This window comes from Cryptomeria japonica, chromosome 9, assembly GCF_030272615.1.
Source record: "Cryptomeria japonica chromosome 9, Sugi_1.0, whole genome shotgun sequence".
Classification (NCBI taxonomy): domain Eukaryota; kingdom Viridiplantae; phylum Streptophyta; class Pinopsida; order Cupressales; family Cupressaceae; genus Cryptomeria; species Cryptomeria japonica.
Genome location: NC_081413.1, coordinates 545,195,726 through 545,222,672, shown reverse-complemented (window position 1 = coordinate 545,222,672; position 26,947 = coordinate 545,195,726). Strand labels below are relative to the sequence as shown.

At 39.0% G+C, this 26,947-nt stretch overlaps 1 protein-coding gene across 1 annotated transcript in view; it reads right to left on the bottom strand.

Annotated features, from left to right (window-relative positions):
* LOC131061006 (chromophore lyase CRL, chloroplastic) overlaps positions 1 to 26,947 on the bottom strand; it is a 128,685-nt gene that overhangs the window by 42,920 nt on the left and 58,818 nt on the right. The window contains exons 3-4 of the mRNA XM_057994507.2: positions 21,369 to 21,429; positions 21,231 to 21,266 (exon numbers count right to left, since the gene is read on the bottom strand). Of these exons, the coding sequence (XP_057850490.1) occupies positions 21,231 to 21,266; positions 21,369 to 21,429 (97 nt within the window). The remainder of the gene's footprint in view (positions 1 to 21,230; positions 21,267 to 21,368; positions 21,430 to 26,947) is intronic.

The following is a 26,947-nucleotide window of genomic DNA, read 5'->3' as shown; positions in this document are numbered from 1 at the left end:
GTTTACACCAAGTGAGCAGCCGGTACAGGTAGAGGCACCAGAGGTGGGGTTTCAGGATTCAGTCAGGGCGGCTACAGATGAGTGGAGAGCCCTACCCCCAAAGATTAGGGATGTTTTTCCTTTTCCTCAATATTGTGCACAGCGTAGAGATACCGCCAGGTTCAGAGGAGACCAAAGCTATAGGCCTTAGCAGCAGAACTATGACCTCAGTAGAGCTACTGGGAAGATCACATTGGCTACATTTGATGGGACTAGTGGTACGAGTGCACGAGCGTGCGTGCACAAGCTGGATATATATCTATCACTGAGACCCCTGCCTGAGCGTGATGCTATTCAGTTTGATGTCTTGCATTTAGATGGGGTTGCCTATGACTAGTGGCACCATGGATTGGTCACCCGGGACCATGCCATGATCCACTCCTATGCAGAGTTCACTGAGCGCCTCATTTCTCGATTTGACCGTAAGGACACAGAGCTCTATTATAGGGAGTTGGCACATCTGAGACAGACTGGGCATGTAGAAGCTTATGTCAATGAGTTCCAGCGTATTGCAGTTATGGTGCCTGACATGCCCCAGAGGCACAGTGTTATGTTATTCATTAAGGGACTGCAGGACAGGCTTAAGGGAATGGTACGCGCCTTCAATCCAGCCACCCTTAAGGACGCCATAGATGTGACATCGAGGTTGGATACCACTCCTACTTCTTATCAGACAGATAAGAAACCTTTCGGCTTTCAGAGACTCACGGCCTCCACAGAAGGCCAACACCTCACAGTTTAGAGATGGACAGTCAGCTAGACCTCCTAGGATGGACCAGGAGACACAAAATGAATTGAGGAGGAAGAAGCTATGTTTTTCCTGCAAAGAGCCTGGGGAACCCGAACATCGTTGCATGGGTAAGGGCAAGGTTCACTTGATTGAGGTAACATCCGAGTTTGGGGATGAGGAGATACCAGACACTGATACTGAGGACAAACTAGAGGAGACTATGCAGGAACAGCCACAGTTGGAGATAGACATTCCTGAACCCTCGGCAGCAGCGAAAGTGACTATGGCTACCCTTTCCAATTATCCCAGATTTCATGCCTTTCGATTGAAAGGTACATTGTAATGTCCCCACTTTAGCAGTTGACCAAGCATATGTGCGTTAGCCTAGCTCTACATGGTCCCGAGGGCTAACGAAGGGTTTAAAGGGATCCTGGAGTGTTTTGGCCTAGTCATTTCCAGTTTAGGCCAAAACGGAGTTGATTTACTTAGTTTCAGGCATACTTACTATTTTTAGTAAGTCAACAGGACACAACGGAGGCTAGTTTTGGTGATTGAATTCGATACTCCTTGGCGAGAGCTTTTCGACGAGTTATCAGTCACGCTATTCGAAGTCCGATTGCTAGTATATTTTAATGCCTGAAGTGTTATTAAAGTAACATTTAATTTAATTGTAAAATATTAAAGTGTTACTTTAATATTTATTTTATGGGCATGAGTGCAAATCAAAGGGGCATCCAAGGGAGACATAAGTGAATATTTTAATATGTTTTATATTGCACATGTTTTATCCCACATTGCTTAAGTGAGTTGGGTCGACCCTTGGAGAAAGAATAAAAGGAAGCTTTTGTGGCTTCATTCAGCATGTTGAATTTGAGAAGAAATTGATGTGTGAGTTGCAGATCCTTTCTTGGCATTAGAGCACGTCTATCCTCTTGTGTGACATTCTAGACGTCATTCCCTTGGGGTTTGGCCTTTGGAATCCATTGCTTTCAGCTTCATTAACAGGCAGATTGGGTGCATTCTGGGTGCATTTCCAGCTACAGGCAGCAACACTATTTTGGTGTATTTCCAACTACGGGCCGCAACACTATTCACGCGGCACTATTCACGCAGCACTATTCATGTCATTGTAGCAGCAAGATTGGAAAACATTTGATGGAGCATTATTGGTAGAGTATTTAGTGAGTTGAAAAAATCTGCTATGTATTTGATTAATTCTGAAAATAATATCATATCAGCAGTAGTTCAATTTCCAGTTGCATATTATTGTAGTTTCATTCTTGTTCATATTTTGTGATTTCAATTCCATGTAAAACAAACCAACATTTCATTTCTGGAGCCATAAGGGAATTTAAAACATTAAACAAAGAAATAAGGAGTTGGATGCAAACTGTTTGATAAAATTCCTAGTAGCAGTTGGTATGGTTTTTGCGCACTCCAAGGTGTCCTTTACAGTGGTATCAGAGCTTGTTTTTCCTGCCATCATGTGAGGGTTTCATGCGTCCAGCACATCAGCATTACTTGAGGAGAAACAGGTCAAACACAAATCTACAGAATTCACCAGAGATTGAAGAAGAGGGTGACCTTTTTTCAGCACCAGCCATGGGTGACAGAGATGGGGAAAGGGGAGAACCTAGCACTAGGGAGATGCTCAGTGATCTTGCTAGGGGTCAGAGGGAGCTCCAGGCTACGTTGCAGCAGATGGCTATAGCATTTACACAACATTTGACGAGAGCAGATCAAGGCAATAATGCCAACCAAGGTAATAATGGCAACCAAGGTAATAATACCAATCAGGGTAATAATGCTAATCAAGGAGGTGGACAGGGTAATGGAGGTAATGGAGACGCATCGATTAACAGGGGAACCAGGACATATGCTAGAGCAGGTTCTTCTACTACGAGACCACTCATGCCATAGTTTCCTCCGAGACAGAATGACCAGAATAATGTCGGTCCTACACAGCAAGAGATTCAGAATATGATTATGGATGATTGGAGGGACTCTAGCCCTGAGCTACAGGTTGAGATGACATTCAGGGAATATATGGATGTTAGACTCAAGAATATGCCCATGAGAGGAAACCGACAACAGAATTATGAGATGAGGAAGAAGTTGGGAAAGTTGTCTATTCCCTACTATGATGGTACAGGGAAGGCTTCAGCATGGACATGGGTCCAGAAATTAGATACTTATTTTCAGCTTAATCCCATGCTTGAGGAGGATGCGATTAAGTATGCTGCATTGCACTTGGATGGGAGTGCACACAAGTGGTGGCACCATGGTATGGTCACATTGGGCCATAATCAGATAAACACATACGCAGAGTTCACTGAGAGGTTGATTGGCAGGTTTGATACGAAGGATCCAGAACTCCATTTCAAGGAGTTAGCCCAGTTGAGACAGTGGGGTCCTATCGACAGTTACATCTCAGATTTCCAGAGACTATCAGTATTGGTTACAGACATTTCGGAGAGGAGGTTGATTGTACTGTTTGTGGATGGATTGTCAGAGCCTCTTCGTGGTTGGGTGAAGGGACATGATCCCCTCACATTGCAGGATGCCATTCGGAAGGCGAGAGATCTTGCACCTTCCGCTTCTAGGAGTAAGTTCACTCCTAAGGATCCACACTTCAAGAAGGATAAGGATAATAAACCTCTACATAGGGATTCTCAGCCTCAGAAAAAGGAATAAAAGAGGTTAGACAATGAGACACTGAACGAGTTGAGGCGGAAAAAACTATGTTTTTAGTGTAGGGAACCGTGGGATTTATCTCACAAGTGTCCTCTGAAGGCTAAGACCAACCAGATGGAGTACTTCTTTGCTGAGGAGTCACAGTCAGAGGATAAGGAGCAGCAGTCAGAGTCTGATGGTGAGAGCAGTGCCACTGAGGAGGGTTCAGGGAATGAGAAGTCCCTAGCTAGATTGACAGGTGCTCAAAAGGCAATTACTTTTAAGGTGTGTGGTACCATATAGGGACAAAAGGTGGTTGCTTTGCTGGACACTGGGGCCACACATAATTTCATAGATTCACAGTTAGTGGCTAGGAGAGGGTGGCAAACTGAAGAAATTCAGGATTCCGAGTCATGGTAGCTAGTGGTCACAAGTTACTATGCACACAAAAGATTCCAAATCTTCGCATCAGATTGGGAGATGGTTATGAGCTCCAAGATGAGTTCTATGTTGTGGACATGGGTGATTATAACGTTATCTTAGGGATGACTCGGATGGCATCGTTGAGAAAATTTACTCTCAACATGGAGAGAGTAGAGATGAGGTTCCAACATGAGGGCAGGACCGTGGTACTCAGAGGATTATCAGATGGCAGTTGTAGGGTAGTTTCTTTGAGGAGGATGGAGAGGTTGTTCAAACATGATGATGTTGAGTGGGCAGCGGAGTGCTTGATTATGCCAGCATCACCAGAACCACAAGTTAAGAGTCATCCGCCTGATATGCAGGACATCCTTGATAGACATGCCAAGGTATTTAGCAGTATTCCACATGGCGTTCTTCCAAATAGAGGAATAGAGCATGTCATTAAATTAGAAGAGGGGGCTAAGCCCATTATGATCACACCCTATCGTCATCCTAAGAAACACAAGGATGAGATAGAGAAAGCCATCAAGGAGTTGTTGGAGATGGGGCACATTAGGCCAAGCAAAAGCCCTTTTGCTTCAGCAGTTGTTTTGGTTAAGAAGAAAGATGGAACAATGCACATGTGCATTGACTACAGGGCCTTGAACAAGAAAACCATTAAGAACAGGTACCCCATTCCGAGGATCGATGAGCTGATAGATGAGCTACATTGGACATGCATCTTCAAAAAGATAGATTGGAGATCAGGGTATCATCAGATCAGTATGAGGGCAGAGGACATTGAGAAGACAGCTTTTCCGTGTCACTATGGTCATTTCGAGTTTCTGGTTATGCCATTTGGGCTAACCAATGCTCCTGCTACTTTTCAGAGTTGCATGAACCAGGTGTTTAGGGGGCAATTGAGGAGATATGTTTTGATTTTCTTTGACGATATTTTGGTCTTTAGCAAATCATGGGGGGAGCATTTGCAACATCTTGAGGAGGTACTATCTATTTTGGAGAAAGAGTCCCTATATGCCAAGGAGTCTAAGTGTGAGTTCGGGATGACAGAGCTTTTGTACCTTAGTCATATTATTAGTGCAAAGGGGGTTCGGGTGGACCCTGAAAAGATTAGAGCTATTGTTGATTGGCCCACGCCTACGAACCTTACTCAGCTTAAGGGGTTCTTTGGCTTATGTGGTTTTTATAGGAGGTTTGTTAAGGGGTTTTCTCAAACAGCTGCTCCCTTGACAGATCTTACTAAGAAAGGGGCCTTCATGTGGACAGAGGCAGCACAAAGGTGTTTTGAGCATTTCAAGCAGGTGATGTCTTCATGTCCAGTTCTAGCTCTACCAGACTTCACGAAGCCTTTTGAGCTTCATTGTGATGCATCAGGTGATGGGATTGGAGCAGTATTGATGCAGGAGAAGCACCCCATCGCTTTTGAGAGTAGGAAGCTCCGAGGTGTGGAGAGGAGCTATTCTATTTATGATCGTGAGATGTTGGCCATCATGCATGCCTTGGCCAAATTCCGATCCTACTTGGTTGGAGGGAAGTTTGTGATCAAGACGGATCACAACAGCATAAAGTATTTCATGAGCCAGCGAGACTTGAATGACAGGCAGCAGAAGTGGGTCACTAAATTGCAGGCTTATGACTTTGACATTGAGTTTGTAAAAGGGAAGAAGAATGTAGTAGCTGATGCCTTATCCAGAAGACCTCACATTTGTGCTCTTGCAGAGATTACAGGAGATTGGAGGGATAAGATTATAGCAGAGTATGTCGGAGATACTTGGGCTTCAGGTTTGATTTCAGGTACTATATGGGATGATCGCTATGAGGTGATAGATGGATTGATCAGATTTTAGGACAGGGTTTATTTGATTCCGTCATCACAGTTGAAAGAGGCGATACTGAGGGTATTTCATGATGCGCCTACAGCTGGGCATCCAGGGGTCTTCAAGACCTACAGGTAGATCCGAGAACGGTTCTCATGGAGAGGGCTCAAGGATGATGTTCAGACGTATGTCAGGGGGTGTGTAGTTTGTCAGCAGAATAAGGGAGAGCACACATTCCCTGCAGGGTTACTACAGCCCTTGCCCATTCCAGACAGGAAATGGGAAAGTATTTCAATGGACTTTATCACTGGGTTACCACGAGTGCAAGGGAGAGATTGCATCTATGTGGTGGTAGACCGCTTAACGAAGTTTGCTCACTTCTTTGCTATTCCATCCACTTACACAGCAGCATAGGTGGCAGATCTTTTCTTCAGAGAGATATTCAGGTTACATGGGCTGCCTAGATTCATTGTCAGTGCTCGAGATAGTAAATTTATGAGTATTTTCTGGCAAGAGTTGTTTAGGTTGTGTGGCATAGATCTTACACCCAACACTAGTTATCATCCGCAGACAGATGGGCAAACAGAGATTGTGAATAAATGGGTGGAGGGATATTTGAGGAACTATGTGACTACACAGCAGAGGGCTTGGGTTAGATGGTTGCATATGGGAGAGTACTGTTACAATACTACATATCATATGTCCGTCAGGATGACACCCTTCATGGCACTTTATGGTTATGAAGCACCAAGCTTCATGGATTTGGTTTTGGGAGACAGTAGGGTACCCAAAGCCAAAGACTTATTGCAGGATAGTCAGGATATCCTGAGAGCGCTCAAGGAGAACATACAGCAAGCTCAGAATCAGCAGAAGTTGTATGCTGATCAGCACAGGGTAGAACGCAGTTTTGAGGTAGGGGATATGGTGTACTTGAGGCTACAGCCATATAGGCAGTCATCGCTCAAGAGGAGTGGAGCAGAGAAGCTGAAGCCTAGATTTTATGGTCCCTGCAAGGTGATTCGCAGAGTGGGCAAAGTCGCCTATGAGCTTGAGCTTCCAGAGGGCAGTCGGGTACACAATGTATTTCATGTGTCTAGGCTTAAAAAAGCTATTGGTCAGAGTGTAGTACCTTTTGCAAATTTACCCTCTTTGGATGAGGAGGGGAAGCTCGTGTTAGTACCTGAGGCTATTCTGGACACCAGAGAGAGGAAACTTAGAAACAGGATAGTGAAGGAATATTTCGTCAGATGGAGAGACCTACCGGAGGAAGATGCTACATGGGAGAATGAGCAGGTGATACAGCAGGCTGGACTGAGATTACTTGAGGACAAGCAATTTCAAGGGGGGCGGACTGTAATGTCCCCACTTTAGCAGTTGACCAAGCATATGTGCGTTAGCCTAGCTCTACATGGTCCCGAGGGCTAACAAAGGGTTTAAAGGGATCCTGGAGTGTTTTGGCCTAGTCATTTCCAATTCAGGACAAAACGGAGTTGATTTACTTAGTTTCAGGCATACTTACTATTTTTAGTAAGTCAACAGGACACAACGGAGGCTAGTTTTGGTGATTGAATTCGATACTCCTTGGTGAGAGCTTTCCGACGAGTTATCAGTCGTGCTATTCGGAGTCCGATTGCTGGTATATTTTAATGCCTTAAGTGTTATTAAAGTAACATTTAATTTAATTGTAAAATATTAAAGTGTTACTTTAATATTTATTTTATGGGGATGTGTGCAAATCAAAGGGGCATCCAAGGGAGACATAAGTGAATATTTTAATATGTTTTATATTGCACATGTTTTATCCCACATTGCTTAAGTGAGTTGGGTCGACCCTTGGAGAAAGAATAAAAGGAAGCTTTTGTGGCTTCATTCAACATGTTGAATTTGAGAAGAAATTGATGTGTGAGTTGCAGATCCTTTCTTGGCATTAGAGGACGTCTATCCTCTCGTGTGACATTCTAGACGTCATTCCCTTGGGGTTTGGCCTTCGGAATCCATTGCTTTCAGCTTCATTAACAGGCAGATTGGGTGCATTTCCAGCTACAGGCAGCAACACTATTTGGGTGTATTTCCAGCTACGGGCCGCAACACTATTCATGCAGCACTATTCACGTGGCACTATTCATGTCATTGTAGCAGCAAGATTGGAAAACACTTGATGGAGCATTATTGCTGGAGTATTTAGTGAGTTGAAAAAATCTGCTATGTATTTGATTAATTCTGAAAATAATATCATATCATCAATAGTTCAATTTCCAATTGCATATTATTGTAGTTTCATTCTTGTTCATATTCTGTGATTTCAATTCCATGTAAAACAAACCAACATTTCATTTCTGGAGCCATAAGGGAATTTAAAACATTAAACAGAGAAATAAGGAGTTGGATGCAAACTGTTTGATAAAATTCCTAGCAGCAGTTGGTATGGTTTTTGGGCATTCCGGAGTGTCCATTACATACATTACAGGGGCAACGAGTCATGAGTTTGGTAGATATAGGGGCCACTCACAACTTCATTGATCAGAAGTTGGTTGAGCGGCATGGGTTACAGTCTAAGGTATTTGATGGTTTTGGAGTGAAAGTTGCGGATGGTGCAGTTTTGGGCTGTACTAGGAGGATTCCACAGCTTAGCATTCAGATGGGGGATTATACCTTGACAGATGACTTTTGTATTCTACCTCTGGAGGACTATGATGTGGTTTTGGGCATGCAGTGGTTACAGGGTATTGGGAGGTATATTATTGATCACCACCGCATGCAGTTAGAGTTCTTGTCTGGCGGGAAGAAGATTATTTTGAGGGCAGCTTCAAACGGGGGACCTAAAGAGGTGTCTTCTCGCAAGTGGGCTACACATTGTTTGGTGAAGTCCAAAACACCTACACCTTAGAATGGCAGGGCGTTTCATGTTGATATTCAGTCGGTGATGGACCGGCATGGCAGAGTCTTTGGTGACATACCTCCTGGTGTACCTCCAAATAGAAAGTTTGAGCATGGGATAGAGATGGAGGATGGAGCTAAGCCAGTGATTACCACTCTGTATCATCATCCTAGAGCATACAAGGATGAGATTGAGAAGACTATTCATGAGTTGTTGGACATGGGCTTCATTCGCCCTAGCTCTAGCCCCTTTGCTTCTTCTGTGGTGCTTGTTAAGAAGAAGGATGGGACTCTGCGGATGTGTATTGATTACCGGGCGTTGAACAATAAGACAATCAAGAACATATATCCTATTCCACACATTGATGAGTTGTTGGATGAGCTTCATGGATCTATCTACTTCTCTAAGATTGATCTTCGTTCAGGCTATCATCAGATTCGTGTACGAGCAGAGGATGTACACAAGACTGCTTTCCGTTGTCAGTATGGGCACTATGAGTTTCTGGTGATGCCTTTTGGCCTTACCAATGCGCCAGCCACTTTCCAGTCCTGTATGAACCATATCTTCAACAAGCAGTTGAGAAAGTCGGTTCTAGTGTTCTTTGACGATATCCTGATTATAATCGTACTTAGGAGGACCATCTCAAACATGTTGAGGAGATACTTAGCATCATGGAGAGTCAATCTCTATTTGCTAAGTTGTCCAAATGTGAGTTTGAACTTAGAGAGGTCTTATATCTGGGTCATGTGATCAGTGTTGATGGGGTGAAGGTGCATGAGGAGAAAATTTAGGCGATTCGTGATTGGCTCTGCCCTCGGAACATTACTGAGTTACGTGGATTCCTCGATCTATGTGCTTACTACAGGAGATTTGTGAGGGGCTTTTCTCTCAATTGGCAGCACCCTTGACAGACCTCACAAAGAGAGGAGCTTACAGATGGACAGAACAGGTACAGGGGGTCTTTGACAGACTCAAGGAGGTTATGAGCACTTGTCCAGTTTTGGCATTCCCTGACTTCTCGCAGCCATTTGTACTTGAGTGTGATGCTTCAGGTGTGGCCACTGGAGCGGTGTTGACGCAGAACAGACATCCCATTGCTTACGAGAGTAGGAAGTTGCGTGATAATGAGAGGTTGTATTCTACATATGATAAGGAAATGTTGGCTATTATGCATCCATTAGCCAAGTTCAGACAGTATCTTGTTGGCAGCAAATTCGTGGTAAGAACAGACCACAACAGTTTGAAGTATTTCCTTGATCAGACAGAGCTAAATGATCGTCAACAAAAATGGGTAAGCAAGATCCAGGCCTATGATTTTGACATCGAATTCATTAAGGGAAAGAATAATACTGTTGCTAATGCACTTTCTAGGAAACCATCACTTGCTGCCCTATGCTCATTGAGTGAGATTTCAGCAGATTGGAAGGCTCAACTTTTAGTTGAGTACTCCAAAAATCAGCATGCTTGTGAGATCATGGATGGATTGGTATTGGATGATAGGTACAGTGTGGTGGATGATGTCATTTACTACAAAGGCAGGGTATATCTTGTTCCGGGTTCTCAGTTGAAGGAACAGATTATGCATGCTTACCATGATACTCCTACCGCAAGACACCCAGGGTATGGTAAGACTTACAGGGCGGTTCGGGAGAGATTCTCTTGGAAGGGTCTCAAAGATGATGTTCTACGTCATGTCTGTGAGTGTATGACGTGCCAGCAGAATAAGTCTGAGCATACTTTTCCTGCTGGTTTGTTGCAGCCCTTACCTATACCGGAACAAAAGTGGACAGGGATCTCTATGGATTTCATTACAGGTCTTCCTCGGGTTCAGGGGAAAGATTGTATCTACGTCGTAGTGGACAGGTTAACTAAATATGCCCACTTCTTTCCTATTGCAGTTGATTTCACAGCATCTCTCAGAGAGGTGTTTAGACTCCATGGCCTCCCCAAGACCATAGTGAGTGACAGGGATAGCAGGTTCATGAGTTCTTTCTGGCAAGAACTTTTCAGGCTCACAGGTACGGAATTGACACCTAGTACCAGCTACCACCCACAGACAGATGGGCAGACCGAGATTGTTAATAAGTGGGTTGAGGGGTATTTGCGTAGCTATGTGGCAAGACAGCAGAAGGCATGGCTGCGTTGGTTGTATTTGGGCAAGTATTGTTATAATACTACACACCATATGTCTATTGCTATGACTCCTTTCAGAGCCCTCTATGGTTATGATGCATTATCTTTTGTTGATCTGGCTGTAGGTGATAGCAGGGCTCCTTTGGCACAAGATTGGTTACAGGAGAACTAGGATATCATGAGATCCTCAGGGAGAATTTGCAGCAGGCACAGAATCAGCAGAAGGTCTACGCTAATCAGCACAGGAATGAGAGGGTATTTGAGGTGGATGATATGATTTTCCTACGTCTGCAGCCTTACCGGCAGAGCACCCTTAAAAGGGGTGGAGCTGAGAAGCTCAAGCCTCATTTTTACGAGCCATACAGGATTCTCAGGCGTGTTGGAGAGGTTGCCTATGAGATTAAGTTACCACCTGGCAGTCAGATTCATAATGTGTTCCACGTGTCCTGTCTGAAAAAGGCACTGGGGCAACATATTGTAGCATCTCCCGATCTACCTCCCTTGGATGAGGAAGGTAAGCTGACGTTGGTTCCTGAGGAGATCTTGGAAGAGAGGGAACGTCGACTGAGGAGCAAGGTGATTCGAGAGTACTTGGTTCGCTGGAGGGGTCTCCCCATAGAGGACGCCACTTGGGAGGGAGAGGCTATTTTGCAGCATCCAGCTTTGCAGTTGCTTGTGGGCAAGCATCTCCAAGAGGGGAGGATTGTCATGTCCCCTCTTTAGCTCTGTCTAGCAGAGACATGTGAGTTAGCCTATTATGGAGTCTTGTAGGCTGGCAATGGTGGATAGAGACTCAGTCAGGATATTCAATGTTTGGATTTGGTGTTTCTGGCAGTAGTGGACCAGTTTGGAGCAGTTCCTTGATTTTAGGAGGCAGTTCCTACATTTTAGGAGGTTGTTCCTACTTTTAGGAGGTTATGACAGCATCCAGGGTTGGTGTTCCATGAGACCATTCCTTGGTTTCAGTTCCAGGAGATTTGGGTGTGTTTCCTAGTTTCTAGGAGCATCCCTAGATTTTAGGGATGAGACTGCCAGTTGATCCATGATTTCCGACATCAGTCACAGGCAGGTGACAGGTTCAGTTTCAGGCTTTTGGTGTGTTTCGAGCTTTCTGTAGCTATTTGGGTTATATTTTTAATATATTTAAATATTTCCTAAGTTAGCGTTTTAATATTTAAAAATAAGGCTACGTCTATAGCCATTACGGAGTAATAAGGAGTTTTTGGCTTCATCAGGATTCGTATGCCCATGTGTTATAGCTCGTTGGAAAGGTCTTGAACTTTTCTAAATGATTTTCACTTGCCAGGGTCCTTTTGGAGCTTGGAGTTATTTTATATTGAAAAAGTGGTGTTCTTTCTATACTTGGGCGCCCAATATTGGAGAATATGACTTTATATTAAAGCGCACTTTTCATATATCTTTAGGGTTCGATTTGGAAGGAAAGAGATATAAGGAGAAGGAAACCTAATTTCTTATTATCTTTTACATATTGAAAACTTGTTTGGTGCGATATTGCTCTGGTAGAGCAATTCTTCAATCTAGGACGCAAACCCCATGATTGGTACTGGCTGGGACGTAGCCCTCAACTATTGATTGGCAGTGGATTCTTTTGGCATTGGCATTATTGGTTAGAGTGTATGCGCTATTCCTTGTGGAGATTCAAATTGCTTGGTGAGGGTTTCATCAGGGTGGTTGAATTTCCCAGTTGGGGCATGATTGTTTCAGCTTGATGCCACCATTACAGCAAGTACACTTTACGCTGGAAGTGGTGAAGACTTTCATTCAGCCATAACTGGTGTTCTTGGTTTGTGTTCATCATCTACCCTTCAGTTGGTGCCATTATTGGATGTAAGCACATCCCCCAGTGCGTAGGGAATAATCTGGATATTATAAATCAGAAATCTGCCTGGTACGATTTGTATCAATTCTGATTTAATTGAATGTTCTTACTTGTTTCAGCTTCCTTCCTTATTTGCTGTTCTTTATTCATTACTTGCTTATATATTCAAAAAAAATACAAAAAGAAACCAAACATTCTGCAACTTCTCTCTATTATGTAAGACCATCAACAAAATCACAGGAAAATATAGTTTATTATTTTAAAAATTACAGCAGATCAGCAAGGGGATCCATCAGGGATCTTTCATGCATTTTGATGGCTTTATATATAACAGTATAAAGCAGTGTTATAACCTTTGTCATTTTCATATAAATCTAAATATAGTTTGAGTCGGAGCTCAAACTGAGGTTGCAGCCTCTGGTAAATGAGTTGGTGCTCATCTTAAGTTGATATTTGTACAAGAGTTGGTGCTCTGCTGTAATTATGGGTTGGGGCCCAGTTCATTTAATGAATTTTATTCATGCCGTGGTTTTTTACCCTATTGGGTTTTCCACAAGATAATACTTTCGTTCTCTGTGTTGAGTGTCTCTATCTGTTTTGGTTAAGGTTATTTAGAAGTATCAAACTACTGATTCACCCCCCCCCCCCCCATCTCAGTAGTTTTGTTTTGTTTTTCACTTTGTCCCTCCATCCCCAAAGCCCATCCTCACGTCCCCAAGTCCCCTCGTCCCCAACACCCATGGAACATTGCTTGTTGTATATTACATCGTTGATGTTCTTATATTATTAATCGTTGCTCTTCACAAAACCATTGACTTGTCTATTGATTAGTTATAGTGACTAATTGTTTGATTGCTCCACTACTTTCTTTATTGCTGCAAATCCTCGCCTTTGATATATATCGGCCACCTTATTTACTCTATTCACCATGCATGGAATTGACTTATTTGTTTGTTGTGATCACTGCAAATAGTTACTGTCATTTGAGTTGGCTTTGGAATAATCAATGATGGCATCAATCGCACCTCTGCATTGACTTAATGATTCACACCTTTATCGTTAACAATCTATGTGGGCTAGCTTTATGCATCAATCTGCCACCTTTCATTCTTTGCTGTACATAATATGTTATCACTGCTCTAGCAAACATAATCAACCTTGCTTGCTGTTAATTATTGCCTTCTCAAAGACTATAATTACTGATCAATGTTTGTTATTTGCATTAATGAAATGTATTCCAACCTTTACTTGCTTCTAAAACTGGTCCTTTAATATCATCAACAATGACATAAACAAGTATGTTTTTGTATGCCACTGATTACAAAATCCACTCCTCCATGCTCGGTTTCTCCTCATGTAGGATTAGAGAAATAGGCCAGCCATACCTTTTAAGGAGTCGCACTTATTGATGTCTTTACCTCTTAATAATCACTGTTGTTTATCACTGCTGCCAAATAATACAATTGTAGGTAATCTTGAGGAGCCTCTATTCATACAATGTTTAGTGTCTTGAATATGATCAATGGTGTTCATATCTTGTTCCAATTGTATTAGACTCGTCTATAAAGATAATACAAGGAGCTTTCTTGAGGCACAAACAAAACTAGTTTTCTTTAGAACTTCTCGCTGCATATTGACATTAATAACAATATTTCCACTTTTGACATCAATGACAACCTTGTCTATAATATTGTCTTTTTACCTTTCTTGACATCAATGACAACATTTCCAACGGTGTTATTATTTAATTGCACCTTATTCTATTGTTACCTAGCTAATTTAATTTTATTACTTAGGTGTGATGGGATGATTAGTTGCACATATTCTCCTTTATGGGATTCTATTTTGTTCCTTATCCTCTCAAATTTGGAAACTACGTTCAAACAATCCCTTGTTTTTTGGTTTTCTACCTCTTTCTCATCCTCAATAGATTTGGATTCTCGAGGTTATATATTGTTGCTCTTTTCTTCCATTATAAGAAATTCTAATATTAGTCTCATATATTGAATATTCAAATTTCTATTTTGTAATTAAATATTAGATATTTGTTTTTGGGTCAAATTCTTGCTTATGCCAAATTCTATCACTTTCCTTGATGCACGAAGTGGAAGCCGTCTAGTAACAACATGAAAATGTTGTTCACTGCAAAACAACTTCATCATTAATATGGTCCTCATGCATGAGATAGGTCCGTGTTGAATGGCATATTTGGACAAAAAAATTATTGGGCCATATCAAAGACATTCCTCCTACCTATGGATTATTTGGAGTTCAATATCATATGTTTGGCTATTTTCTCAATATCAATTTCCTCTTAATTGTCCATTCCCTTTGTACACATTTGCATCCGTTATGTCCATATCCTCATTTGTGGACCATTGATTTCATTGCTAATGTGGAAGAGTTGCTTTACAATAATCGAAGGGAGAGTGTTCAACCGTTGGCCAAAGAAATAGGCGATCATTATGCCCTAATGACCTTGTTAGAAGAACACGTAGTTGAGATGACAAACCATAGCAGCAAGAGGAATTCTTTCAACAAATGAACTTGCATTTTATTTTGTCAAGACTTACAAGCACACTAACCCTCCAAATTAGGATCAAAGTGGAGCCAACTTAAAATACTTGTCAAAAAAGTGCATTGTGGATCATTTTTATTCACTAGTAGCATTTCCCTTTGGTGCCCTTCTTTTGCCCTAACGTGTTTCCCTTAGTTTCTTTATTTTATAACCTTTTGATCTTCATAATCCCTTTCTTGCCTCCTTTATGCCTCCTCTAGGGCCCAACCATTGATATTTTCCTCACCTTCCTATCTAGCCAACATCACTATCCAATCCAATGATGTCAGTTGTTAGGATATATGATTTAAGGATTTACATCTTAATGATAAAAGAAATTGGTGGCCATGCATAGTGACTTGCAACTTCAAAATTGATAGATTCCTAAGTATTGTTGGACTCCAACTACATGTTGGGATGTTTGATTGATGGGGAGAAATAGAAGGGATTGGTTGGGGTTTCATTGGACAAGGCAATCCCTCATAGTATCATTATGCAATTGAAACTTGCAGCCTTTGAACATTTTGTTGTAAGTTTTATATAATTTATATGCACATTGACGATGGAAACAAGTTAAATCTTTTTTATTTGTTTGTCAACTTGTGAAATCTCAATTCAACTCTAATGTTGTGTTTTGAGGTTCTATAATGTAAATGATAAATGTCTTAACAATGTTATCTTATGAATAATTGAAATTTCCTATATTTTTTAATTTTCTCTATTTTTAATTGGTCATCCCCTATCATCCCCCTAAAAATGACCTCCCAAAAAATTTGTCCCAAAAACATACTGCCCAACCCCTTGCCATCCCTTTCCCAACTTGGTGTAACATAGATTAGCATATAGTTATCATTAACATCAATGAAGATAATATATATTCCACAATTCATGGACTAAACTCACATTTTTATTTGCTCTCCATGTCTCTAAGCTATGAAAATGTCTTCAAATTTAGAAATAGTAGTTTTTTCTCTATCTTTTGAATTTTTCCACACTTTTTGAAAATCCAATTATTTCCTAAGTTCTTGAAAAACTTTTATACTTTTGGTTTGCTATTTTTCTCCCCAAAAGATTTTTTCTCCTATGGAGAGGTTCTTTACCTTTTCCCTACTTAGATATTGATATGTATTAAAGACCCCTATATTGGTGAATGATTTAATTAGTTAATCCAACATAAATCTTACTCTCCAAGTCATTTCACTCTCCTGTATGTCAAATCCTTTTCTCAAGAAAATTCTCCTTCTACCTCCCGGACATGAATCCTTTTCTCCTGAGAATGTTCCTTGACTTTGTTTATACCTCCATATGTACAATCTCCATTCAAAGAAAATTAATCAACTTCTAGCATATCCTGAAGAAAGTTCCAACAACTTCCATGTCTACCCAAAACACAACTCCTATAGAAGTGAACATCACACAAAGCTCTTACATAAATCACAAAGCACTCTACCCAAATGCAAAATTCAAACAATGATATTTGTTGGGGAGAGTGGATGAGTGACAAATACAAATCACTTAGTGGATTTTAAATCAATGTATTTGTCACCCATCCACTCTTATTAATGTTAACAGGAGACCTCTTCCTCAACCACTTAAAAAAAATCTGGAAGCCTTACCAAATGAAATCTGACTCCACATATCAAAATTACTAAAATTGGCTCCAACTCTCCTACTATCACCTATGATGGCACCAAGGATTCCATGTTATACCTCAAATATTTGGGAAAACTCTACAAAGATTAAGCTATTATTTATTAATATGCTGCAATTAAACTAATGAATCCATCCCTCCACAAATTCCAAGCAAGAACCTTACCCAAGGGTAATCTAGGAAACCTTTGTGAATGTTAAGCAATATGAACATGAATCTTCCCATGATTTTATCAAATGTTGGAAATCCCTTGCAAACAAAACCAAACATAACATGGAAGACCATAACCTATTCAAATTTTTCCTTGTGTCTTAAAAGCCCAATCTCCAATACAAAGTGCATTACTTTTCTCCCATGTTTCTATAAGCAGCATTTGTGTACCACAAAAGACAAGACCATATTAGGCATTCCTTCAAACCTCAAACTGAATCCCATGATAAGCCTTATCTCACTCTTTGACCTACTGCCCAAGAGTGTATCATTAAATAGGTCATCGACATCATCAAGCACCAACCAAAGCTTCCCTCCATGTCCCCAAAGCATCCCTCCTAAAGATAACCATTTACAGGTTGTGGGTCTTAACACAATGGAAACAACAAAAACCCTAACAAAATTTGTTGATGGTTGCAGCAGGCTCAAAAATATGGCTTTAGCCAAAGTCCCTAGCAATGCCTTTGATAATACTAAGGATGTCACTAATATTGAAACAATATCTTCTCATATTACCCCTATCATGGGCCAAGAGTCCTTAATGAGAGTTGTAACCACAATTAAAGGCTCTTATGAACACAACCTAGTTTAACTCCTATAGTATAATACATTAATGCCACCAAAGCCAACTAGAGGAAAAAGCCAACCCGTGAGGATTCACCCCAAACACTAAAAAGCATTTTCAAGAAACTTTTCTCATAAAAGACACCCAAAATTCATCATCCAATCCCCCTACTTTTTCTTCAACATCCAATCCTACAAACCAAACTTACATTAATCACAATTGCAACCCTTAAAGAACTCTAACTATCAACTCAAATATAAGTATGTCACTTACCAAAATCCACCCAATTGAATTTCCTAGAACTTGACACCACACCTTGCAAAATACCCCTCATACAACTCATGCATACGTAACTCTAATCATAGATCAATACTCCTTGGAGAACGTTTTATCTTAGAAAACAACACTCAAGATCAACATCAACCTTATCCACATACCAATACTCTAGCCAACAATGCAAATACTCCAACTAAAACACCTAGCATTGTAGGGCTCTTTCTAGATGGCATGGTTAACAACGAAATCTTCCATTGAGTCATCTTCTCTTAATCATTAGCATTCCTCTTAATGACACCTACATGTGAAGGGTCCTTGTGAATAAAGGATCTAGATCAATGTTACCACCCTTTGACTCATTGAACTAGGATACTCCAAAATGAACTTTGTTTAACTATTCAAATAAGTTACAAATATAGCTCATGTAGATCACCAAATCACAAAGTCAACGAAGGGTAAGCATCTTCAACAGGAAGAACAACTACACCTCCCTAGAATCCAATTTCTTTTGAGGAGTTTGACTGAAATTGATTTAACCATAAACGGAGAAATTTGGAAATGGATTATGTTACATAAAACTTTCAATTGTTCATATCACATTCATGATCATTCAACATATATTTGATGGGAAAAACAAAGGGTTCCTTATCTATTTGCTGTTCACCAAAATTACAGAGATAACAAGATTTATTTCTGACCTTTTTAGACTGATAAAAACATTTACAATTGCTACAATGAAGTGTCAGCTCCACAAGGAAACTCCCTTAGCCTGCGCCGACTCCTCCTAGAGTCTATAGGAGTCCCACAAACCCCCAACCAGCAATCATGGTGTTGGAAATGCCCTCATGTCCCTACTGGAACTGATCAACCAACAAATAGAAGTCTGAATCTGCTCTTTTGTCACACCTAACAAGGTGGAATGACTCGCCCAGCGACCATAGAGACCCATGCCGCCATAATGGTAATTAATGACCAGCAAGGGAATTATTAGGCCAAACCTAACCTGAAACAGGCAGCCAGCAATGAAAGATTAATCACCCAAGACTCCTTCAATTCCACCACCCAATCTGATTCAATATTAGCGGCCAGCGAGGGAAACTAAATCACCCAAAATCAGCAAGAGTTCATCGCCCAGCTTGTGTGTCAATCTTCATACCATGGCATCCACTATTTGTTTCCTTGCAACTCCTTCAATCTTCCCAATTTCTAGATAATTTGTCTTGCTTGGAAGACTTCCCAGATTGAATCTTTAATTGATAAATTCCAATGTGAAACCTGTGTGATTCCACCTGCAATCAACTAGGGTATATATCTCACTACTGAAACCAATTTTCTTAGGATTTTCATCTGAGGGTTTGCTCCAATGAGGAGCTTCAAACTCCACAGTAGAGAAAAATAACCAAGCATGAACAAATGAGCTCTCAATTGTTCTTTCCTATTTTCCTTAGAACATTCCCAAAGGGCTTTTCAAGTTCTTGCTTAATAATATTACATTAAACAACCTTTATAAAGTGACTTTTAATTATTTCCCTTTTAAATTCACTTAAGTCACTTTATAAAATTAATTATAGTAATCATTCATAAAATTTGCTTTATTGGACAACTTTATTTAATTTAATTAATTTATTCCCTGATTTAGCCCAATATTAGCCTATGGGAATTAAATAGGCTAAATGGGTCATCTCCAACTACTCCCCGGAAGGAGACATTACACTTGCCTCCATTCATTCAATCGATAATGATTCAGTCACATTCATCTGTCAAAATGCTTCATCCTATAGTAAAATCAGTTTCAAAGCCTTTTACTAAATAAATCACTTCAGCCTGATTTTGAGATTGACCCATGCATCAATCACATAGATTAATAAAGGTTGGTTGGATAAGTCTATAAAAACACTGCTACCACCAATAGGACCCAGCAGCCCCATCTCAATCAAACTTCAGAAAGCTAATGATTATTTTATCACCACATAATTATTTCTTTCTTAGACAGAAAATCTCTACCCATAATTGGGGAGACCCTCAATTTTATTGCAAAACTTTCAAACATGCAAAAAAAAACTTCTAAAACGGATCAATTAAAAGGTCAAATAAGAGTCAACTCTAAGTAGGTACGGAAAAAGTATATGGAAATAATTACATATTGAAGATATGTAAAATGGAAATACAAATTATGTGATATGGAATAGAAATATATGAATTTATATCTCCAAACACAGGGTCACACACAAAAGGATGCAGCCTATAGTCAAGTGACCATTCGCAAGGTCATGTTGTTAGGACATATTCCTTCCTAACTAACCGCATTGTTGGGATCCTAATATGTCCTCATGAGTAGATCCATGTTGAACATTGAACGTTGAACACCAGGGGAGAAACACATGAAGGGCAATCTCAATCTTGGCACAACATTGACATATAGTCTAACAAATGCCTATACCAATTAATTAAGCTGTAACTTCCTCTGAAGAGGAAATATGCACCCGATCAGCATGAGATTATATTATAAACATCTTTGGTAGCCGCATGCATATCATCCTTATCTTTTCTGCATACTAACTCTGTAAACTTGGTAATACCCCTAATAATAGAGCCTTTGGGAATGAATACAAGTGCCTATCATGCAATCCTATTTAACCACATTACCACAACAAATCATGTAACATAACATATATATCAGAAACATCAATTAGCATCATTTCACCATCATAACATTTCAGTTAGTATTTGGTATCACCATCTTAAAAATTAAAGCAGAACTGATAACTGTTGAGATAAAAATGTGATGATCACATTCCAACCCCAATGTGATTGGTTTCTTGCCACATTCAGCAATGTGGACAATTGTCTAGCCAACTCACACTACCAATACAATTTTCTTGCACGATGTAAATGTTCCTATCACCATGGGAAGTTCATCAATCATTTTGTACATTATGCTTTCTTAGACTTTGATCAGACATCCATTTATAAAGGGAAGCAATATAATGGTAGGATTTAGAGGTCCAAATAATGACTATTGATCACCCATAGATTTTAATTTGCATTTCTTACAATTTAATAGAATTTTGATGTAGCATGCATATAAAATTTATCACATATTTCTCAGCTCCCATTCAAGTACTAAAAGAAATATACACTTTAACTAGGAAAATTTAGAAACTGATACATATTATTATTGAATGCACTTTACGTATTGTAGGTATCAAAGTGCTGGTTCTAAGTTTGACTCATTTGTTCAATCAAATCCCAAATAAAGTGCAAGCAGATAGCTTATAAGGAAAGTTGAAATAAGTCAAATATTCAAAAATCAAGCAATTATGCTTCTTTTCAAAGCTTTTCTCAAATCTGTTCTTTAACTTAATTAAAAAGCAGTGATACACAACCAATTCCATAAACAATAGTATCAAATCATCAATGCAGTTAAATATATCATACTTGACGGTAGGGCTTCTCTGGAGTCCTCCAAAATGCCTAAAAGTGAACACACCAAGCAACATATTAGAAATTTTAGGAATCCTAAATAAAGCTTCAAGTAACTCAACATCATTGAAGCTTGTAGAAAAGTACAATTACCTGCTCAAAATATAGAACCCTTGATCCATCCGCCATCGTAGTTGCAGGACAAGTAAGCGTCCTACCACAAAATATATCACCAGTTTATCAGACAACATAATAGCAAATGGTTTAGTGCTTTTAAAATTCTTACCCACTCAAAATCAACGTGCATAGAAACAATTCTCTACTATTGAATTAGTATCTTTAACAAAACTGATTTCCAAAACTTTTTACAATTTGGTTGATCTAGATGATGCATTAATTAAGATGGGAACGTATTACTAGAGAGAGCTTTAACTGAAGTTTTTAACTTGTTAAAATAATTATTCTTTCACAAATAAGCCTTATTAAGATCAGAGCTAGCAAAAGGTTGTAATGCTAGACATCCATTTGTGAACAAAAGATAATTTGAAAAGAATAGTCATTGGCAAAGAGTAAATCAATTCTAATTGTAGAACAAGGATTAGAGTTTTTGATATGTTGACACCTACCTTTAATGCTCCTTATTAGAAGGATGTGGATGATGTAATCAGAATTTTAGAGCCATTGATCTAAATCTTGAACACAGAAGATATATAGATGCCACCAGCAATCCACGGAAGGATGAAGCATGTTGAAGTGCATTAGCTCCATGTGTGTTGGGAAAAGAGTACCATCTATATTGGAGGGGTTTATTGATAAACTACCTAAGAAAAAACTTGATGCCAAAGTATTACTACTTGGATGAGTTTGGGAGGCATAAAATAACTGTGTAGCGGAGAACAAAAAGTGAAGTTTGGAGTGAGCGATTAATAGAGCGTATCAACTTCAAAAATGTTAAGAATGTACTATGCTAGAGGAGAATAGAAGGCTTTATGGTGGGTAACTCATGACCATACTTTTGGTTCAAACTTTAAACAAAGTGTGATGACCTTGTATAGACATTGTGAATGTAATATGGTCATACGAGGCTAGAGTTATTGAGGCAATTAGATGTGGAGAGAAAAAGAGAAAAAGTGGTTGGGTACAATCTTAACCCAGGGTCTTATCTATGATCCCTCTATTCTAGATTAATAAGTAATGGATGGGACTTCAATTGCATTTTGAAGATGTCATTGGATCAAGTTTCGATTTCAACATCAGTCAAGGCTTATGAACTATCTAACATTGAAGGTGGAGTCTGAAGTGTGCAATTAGTAGTGTATTGACTTTGGAGATGTTAAGAATGTATGACACCATAGGGGGATACTGGAACAGAATGCTTTATGGTAGGTAGAATTGAAGACCATATTTTTTATCGAAACTTTTCCCCAAGTGTAATGATCTTGTATAGACATTGTAAATGAGATATAGTCATAAGAGGCCATGGATAAAATTAATGAGGCATTTAAATGTGGAGAGAAATCTGAAAAACATTTTTTGGAAGAGTGTTAAAGTTTGGATCAGATTTATATAGGTTGATAATTTTTAAAGTTTAATAACACTTATATGTGTGTTACAATAGTTCAGATATCAATATGAATCAATTGGTTGAATGTAATATATTTATTTGATAACTTAGATTATAAGGTAATTCTGATTCACTGTAATTTGATCAGAATTCTTCATGACTGTCAACAGGGATATTCGAACAACCCAAGTTCGAATATATTTAATAATCCTTACTGCATATATTGCTGTCAACCAGCACAATCCTTATTGACTTATATAATAGACCGTTTTTGCATCTCTCACGATATTATGGTATATCATGCTAGTGGCAGTTTTCTATCACAGCGAACTGTTCTTAATTTTTCTCCCCTCAATATCACCTCTACTACATATGCGGTGAGATTAAATATATCATATGCAACTCGTCGGTCACATAGAGTTGTGACTCTATGTGGAACCAACATGGTTCCCCATAGAGTCGTAACTCTATGAGACTCTACGATAGTCATTCGAATATATATATAGCAATTTAAGATCGGTAACTAATCCACCATTCTATATGAAATTAATTAATAATATAAGATTATTATTAATTACATATAGAATCGGCAATAGTCAATCAATTTAATTTATAATATAAGTCAATACTGATGATCTGTTAATAGGATTGCTGATCTGCAGTTTAAGGATGATTAAAGGATAGATATGATTAGTTGAATATACAAATGTCTAAGGCCGATAGGCCAGTTAGACATTTGATTAATCAGATCGTTTCATGATGATCCGACCGAAGCTACATATTTTCAACAAAGTGATCATAAAGAAGACTCAACTACAAGCCATTGTTGTGGTTGGATACTATCTTAGCCGACCTTTTCATCCCTCTATTCTAGATTCCTATGTCATTGAAGGTCACATCAAGTGCATTTAGAAGATATCGTTAGGTCAAATATAACTTTCAATATTCCAACCTTATGAACTGTCTAATAGAATGTATGTTCAAAATTTTATGTACTAATCCGAAAAAATAGAATTCAACTATTAGTCAATTTAGTAAGCCAACTAATCATCTCAGTTAAATTAATATTCATTGGATCGGTATTTATGCACCTTGGTGTATAAGGGTAACCAATCCACACCATATCATACATATCTACTAAACTTATTATTATCTATATAATTTATCTTGAAAAGGGAGACTCCAAGGTATACTTCATAGGAAGCAAAGTGCTCACACCTTCAATCTTGCATCACATTCCTTATTTTATTTTACATCCATCCACAATCCATATGTTACATGGTTGAAGCTTAAAATATATTTGTATATACAATGTTTCGCCAAGTTTTGAGAATAAGGGGCAGGAAACAATTCTAAACATTAAGCAAGAAAAAGGGATATCTACTAAAATAACATAAAATTAATAATTAAATTTTTTAGATACAAATAAATTTGAAGTACCTTAGAATGATTTAAACAAGCATTAAAAACTAAAATTTTAAAAACATGAACATTTAAATACTCAAATACCGAAATCATGGCCTAGGATTAGGGTGCAGGCTAGGTTGAAGTCAAGTCTGAGTTCAGGTTTGATCTAGCCTTGGGTACATCATGGGTTCAAAATGGTGGCCTTGGGTGTGTTGCGTAGCTTTTGTAGTCCGTTTTGCTTATCTCCATTTAGCTTATGTTATTTCACTTAATATATTTATGCCTATTCGTTCAAAATGGTGGCCTTGGGTGTGTTGCGTAGTTTTTGTAGTCCGTTTTGCTTATCTCCATTTCGCTTATGTTATTTCACTTAATATATTTATGCCTATTTTGCTTAAAATAGTTTGTGTATTCCATTTCGCTTATCTCCAATTTGTTTAATATATTTGAACATATCTGGGAAAAAAAATAAAATCAATTGAAGCGAAAAATGTTTCGTTTCACTTATCTCCATGCATCCATTCACTTGTCAAATTATTCTTAAATTCTATGTTTTGTTTTTGTATTCGCTAATCTTTAATAATTTTTAATAAAATAGGTTTTTATTTATTTATTAGTTTTAGTTTTTTTTAAATTCATATATAATATTGTTGTATATATAATAATAATAATAATAATAATAATATATATATTATAACATATGTACAAATATTATAATATATGTACAAACATGCCCATACATGTACCCATGGAAAAAAAATTGTCGTACCCACAAATTCGTACCCGTACTCGTACCCGAATCGACAACTTAGTTTAAATATATAAAAATACCATCATGAACCCATACAACATATATATATCTCTAAAACTTCGACCAATCCACCACCACAAAGATACTAGGTACATGAAGGCTCTAAGTTGGGATTCAAATATGTTAGAAAATGAACCACACCTAAAACATAGATGTAGTGGTCACCACGAGGGCTAGTAGCTCAATGGTAGAGCACCTCGACAACAAAACGAGTGGTCCTAGGTTCCACTCCTAGCAAGTCCATGAATTTTTTTATCATGGTATTAGAACCAAGCCAACAAAGCCAAGGCCAAACTAGGAGCCCCCAACACCTACCATGTGGCTCAAGGAGTGTTGGAAAATGGGCCACACCTAAACCATAGACGAAACATTTACCGAGTGGGTTAGTAGCTGAATGGTAGAGCACCTCAACAACAAAATTGGTGATTGTAGGTCCAAGTAATAGCTGGTCCACAAGTTTTATTATCAAAATAAACCATTGGCATAAGATAAGATCATGAGTTTGCTTTCCATCTAACAAGTCCTCAACTTTCATTACTAGTTGTGCTTTATTTCTTACTTCTAACCAGTGATGCTCTCCTATCTAAATTCTTGCTTTTGTATCAAAAAATGGATACCATGGAGTTAATCTTTATAATTTTTTGGGGGAATTAGTCAAATGCATTTTTTTGAGGATGGAATCTTCCCAATTCCTATGTGAATGGACTAGAATCACATGACAAATTTAGAATAAGGTAAACTTGAATAGCTATTTAAATCCCTCACTCTCCTCTCTACTTTGTCTAAAAAGGCCGATCTTAGTCACAACTAGCTCACAAGAAGCCTTCAATATTTATTTTTCTTAGAAGGTCAAGGCATTCCAATTTCAACCAAAAATGTGGATGTATCCCTTTTCAAGGAATGCCCCATTTTTTTAGAAGGATGGAAGATGAGGGGGTGACCTCGTGCTAGTCCTCACATCCATAGGATGTTCAAAAATGTGTCTAGGCCCCAAAAATGCAACACCAACAAGCATTGTATATATATATACTGAGTTACCGGGTTCGGCCCCCTAGACCCCTAGTACTGGTCCGGTACAGTCCTGGTTTGGGGTTCGAGTCTAGTTCGCCTGTGGTTCGGACAGGGTTCGTGGTTCACAGGCCTGGTTCGAACCAGGGCGAACCCAAGTGGACCCAGGGTCAAACCCAAGAGGACCCAAGTCGAACCCACAGGTCCGACGGCCCAAAAATGGATTTTTTTTTGCACATTTTTTTTTTTGAATTCCACCACATAAAAAACTAAAATGACTCTATGTCTCAAGCCACACCTATGCATCGTACAACCAAGAGAGGAGCGCGCCCTGGGCGTTGCCCCTCTATCCCGCTGGGGGCGCTGCCCCTCTACCCCGTAAGGGGCGTTGCCCCAAACCCCCATTAGAGAATCCCTTTGATGATCAGACTTTAAATTGTTGAAAGTTGAAACAAAGATACTTGAATATTTTATCATTTTGATATTAAACTTGATGTATATGATGCTGTTATGGTATGATCATGATGCTATGATCACAATTTTATGTTGGTTTTGTTGTTTATATGATGCTATGTGACATGTTAATCTTAATTCATGCTTATAGGCTGCATATATATATAATTTACATGTTTTTGTACTAATGAACCCAAACGAACCCGAACCCCTTTTCAAAATTTTGGCTTATTAATTAATTCTTCAATACAAACCTTGGGAGTGTGAATGACATAATAATTGGTTACACATGGGGCATAATTTATACCCTGGAATAATATGACAAACTTGTGTAGAGAAAAATTTAACCTCAATTCCCAATAGGATGACAATAATGAAAGTCAAGAAGTACATGCCATATATGTTGTGTTCCTTTGGAACATTTGATGATTGTCATACTCATAATATTTGTGTGGGTGTCAATGATGATTAACCATTACTTTCCTTATT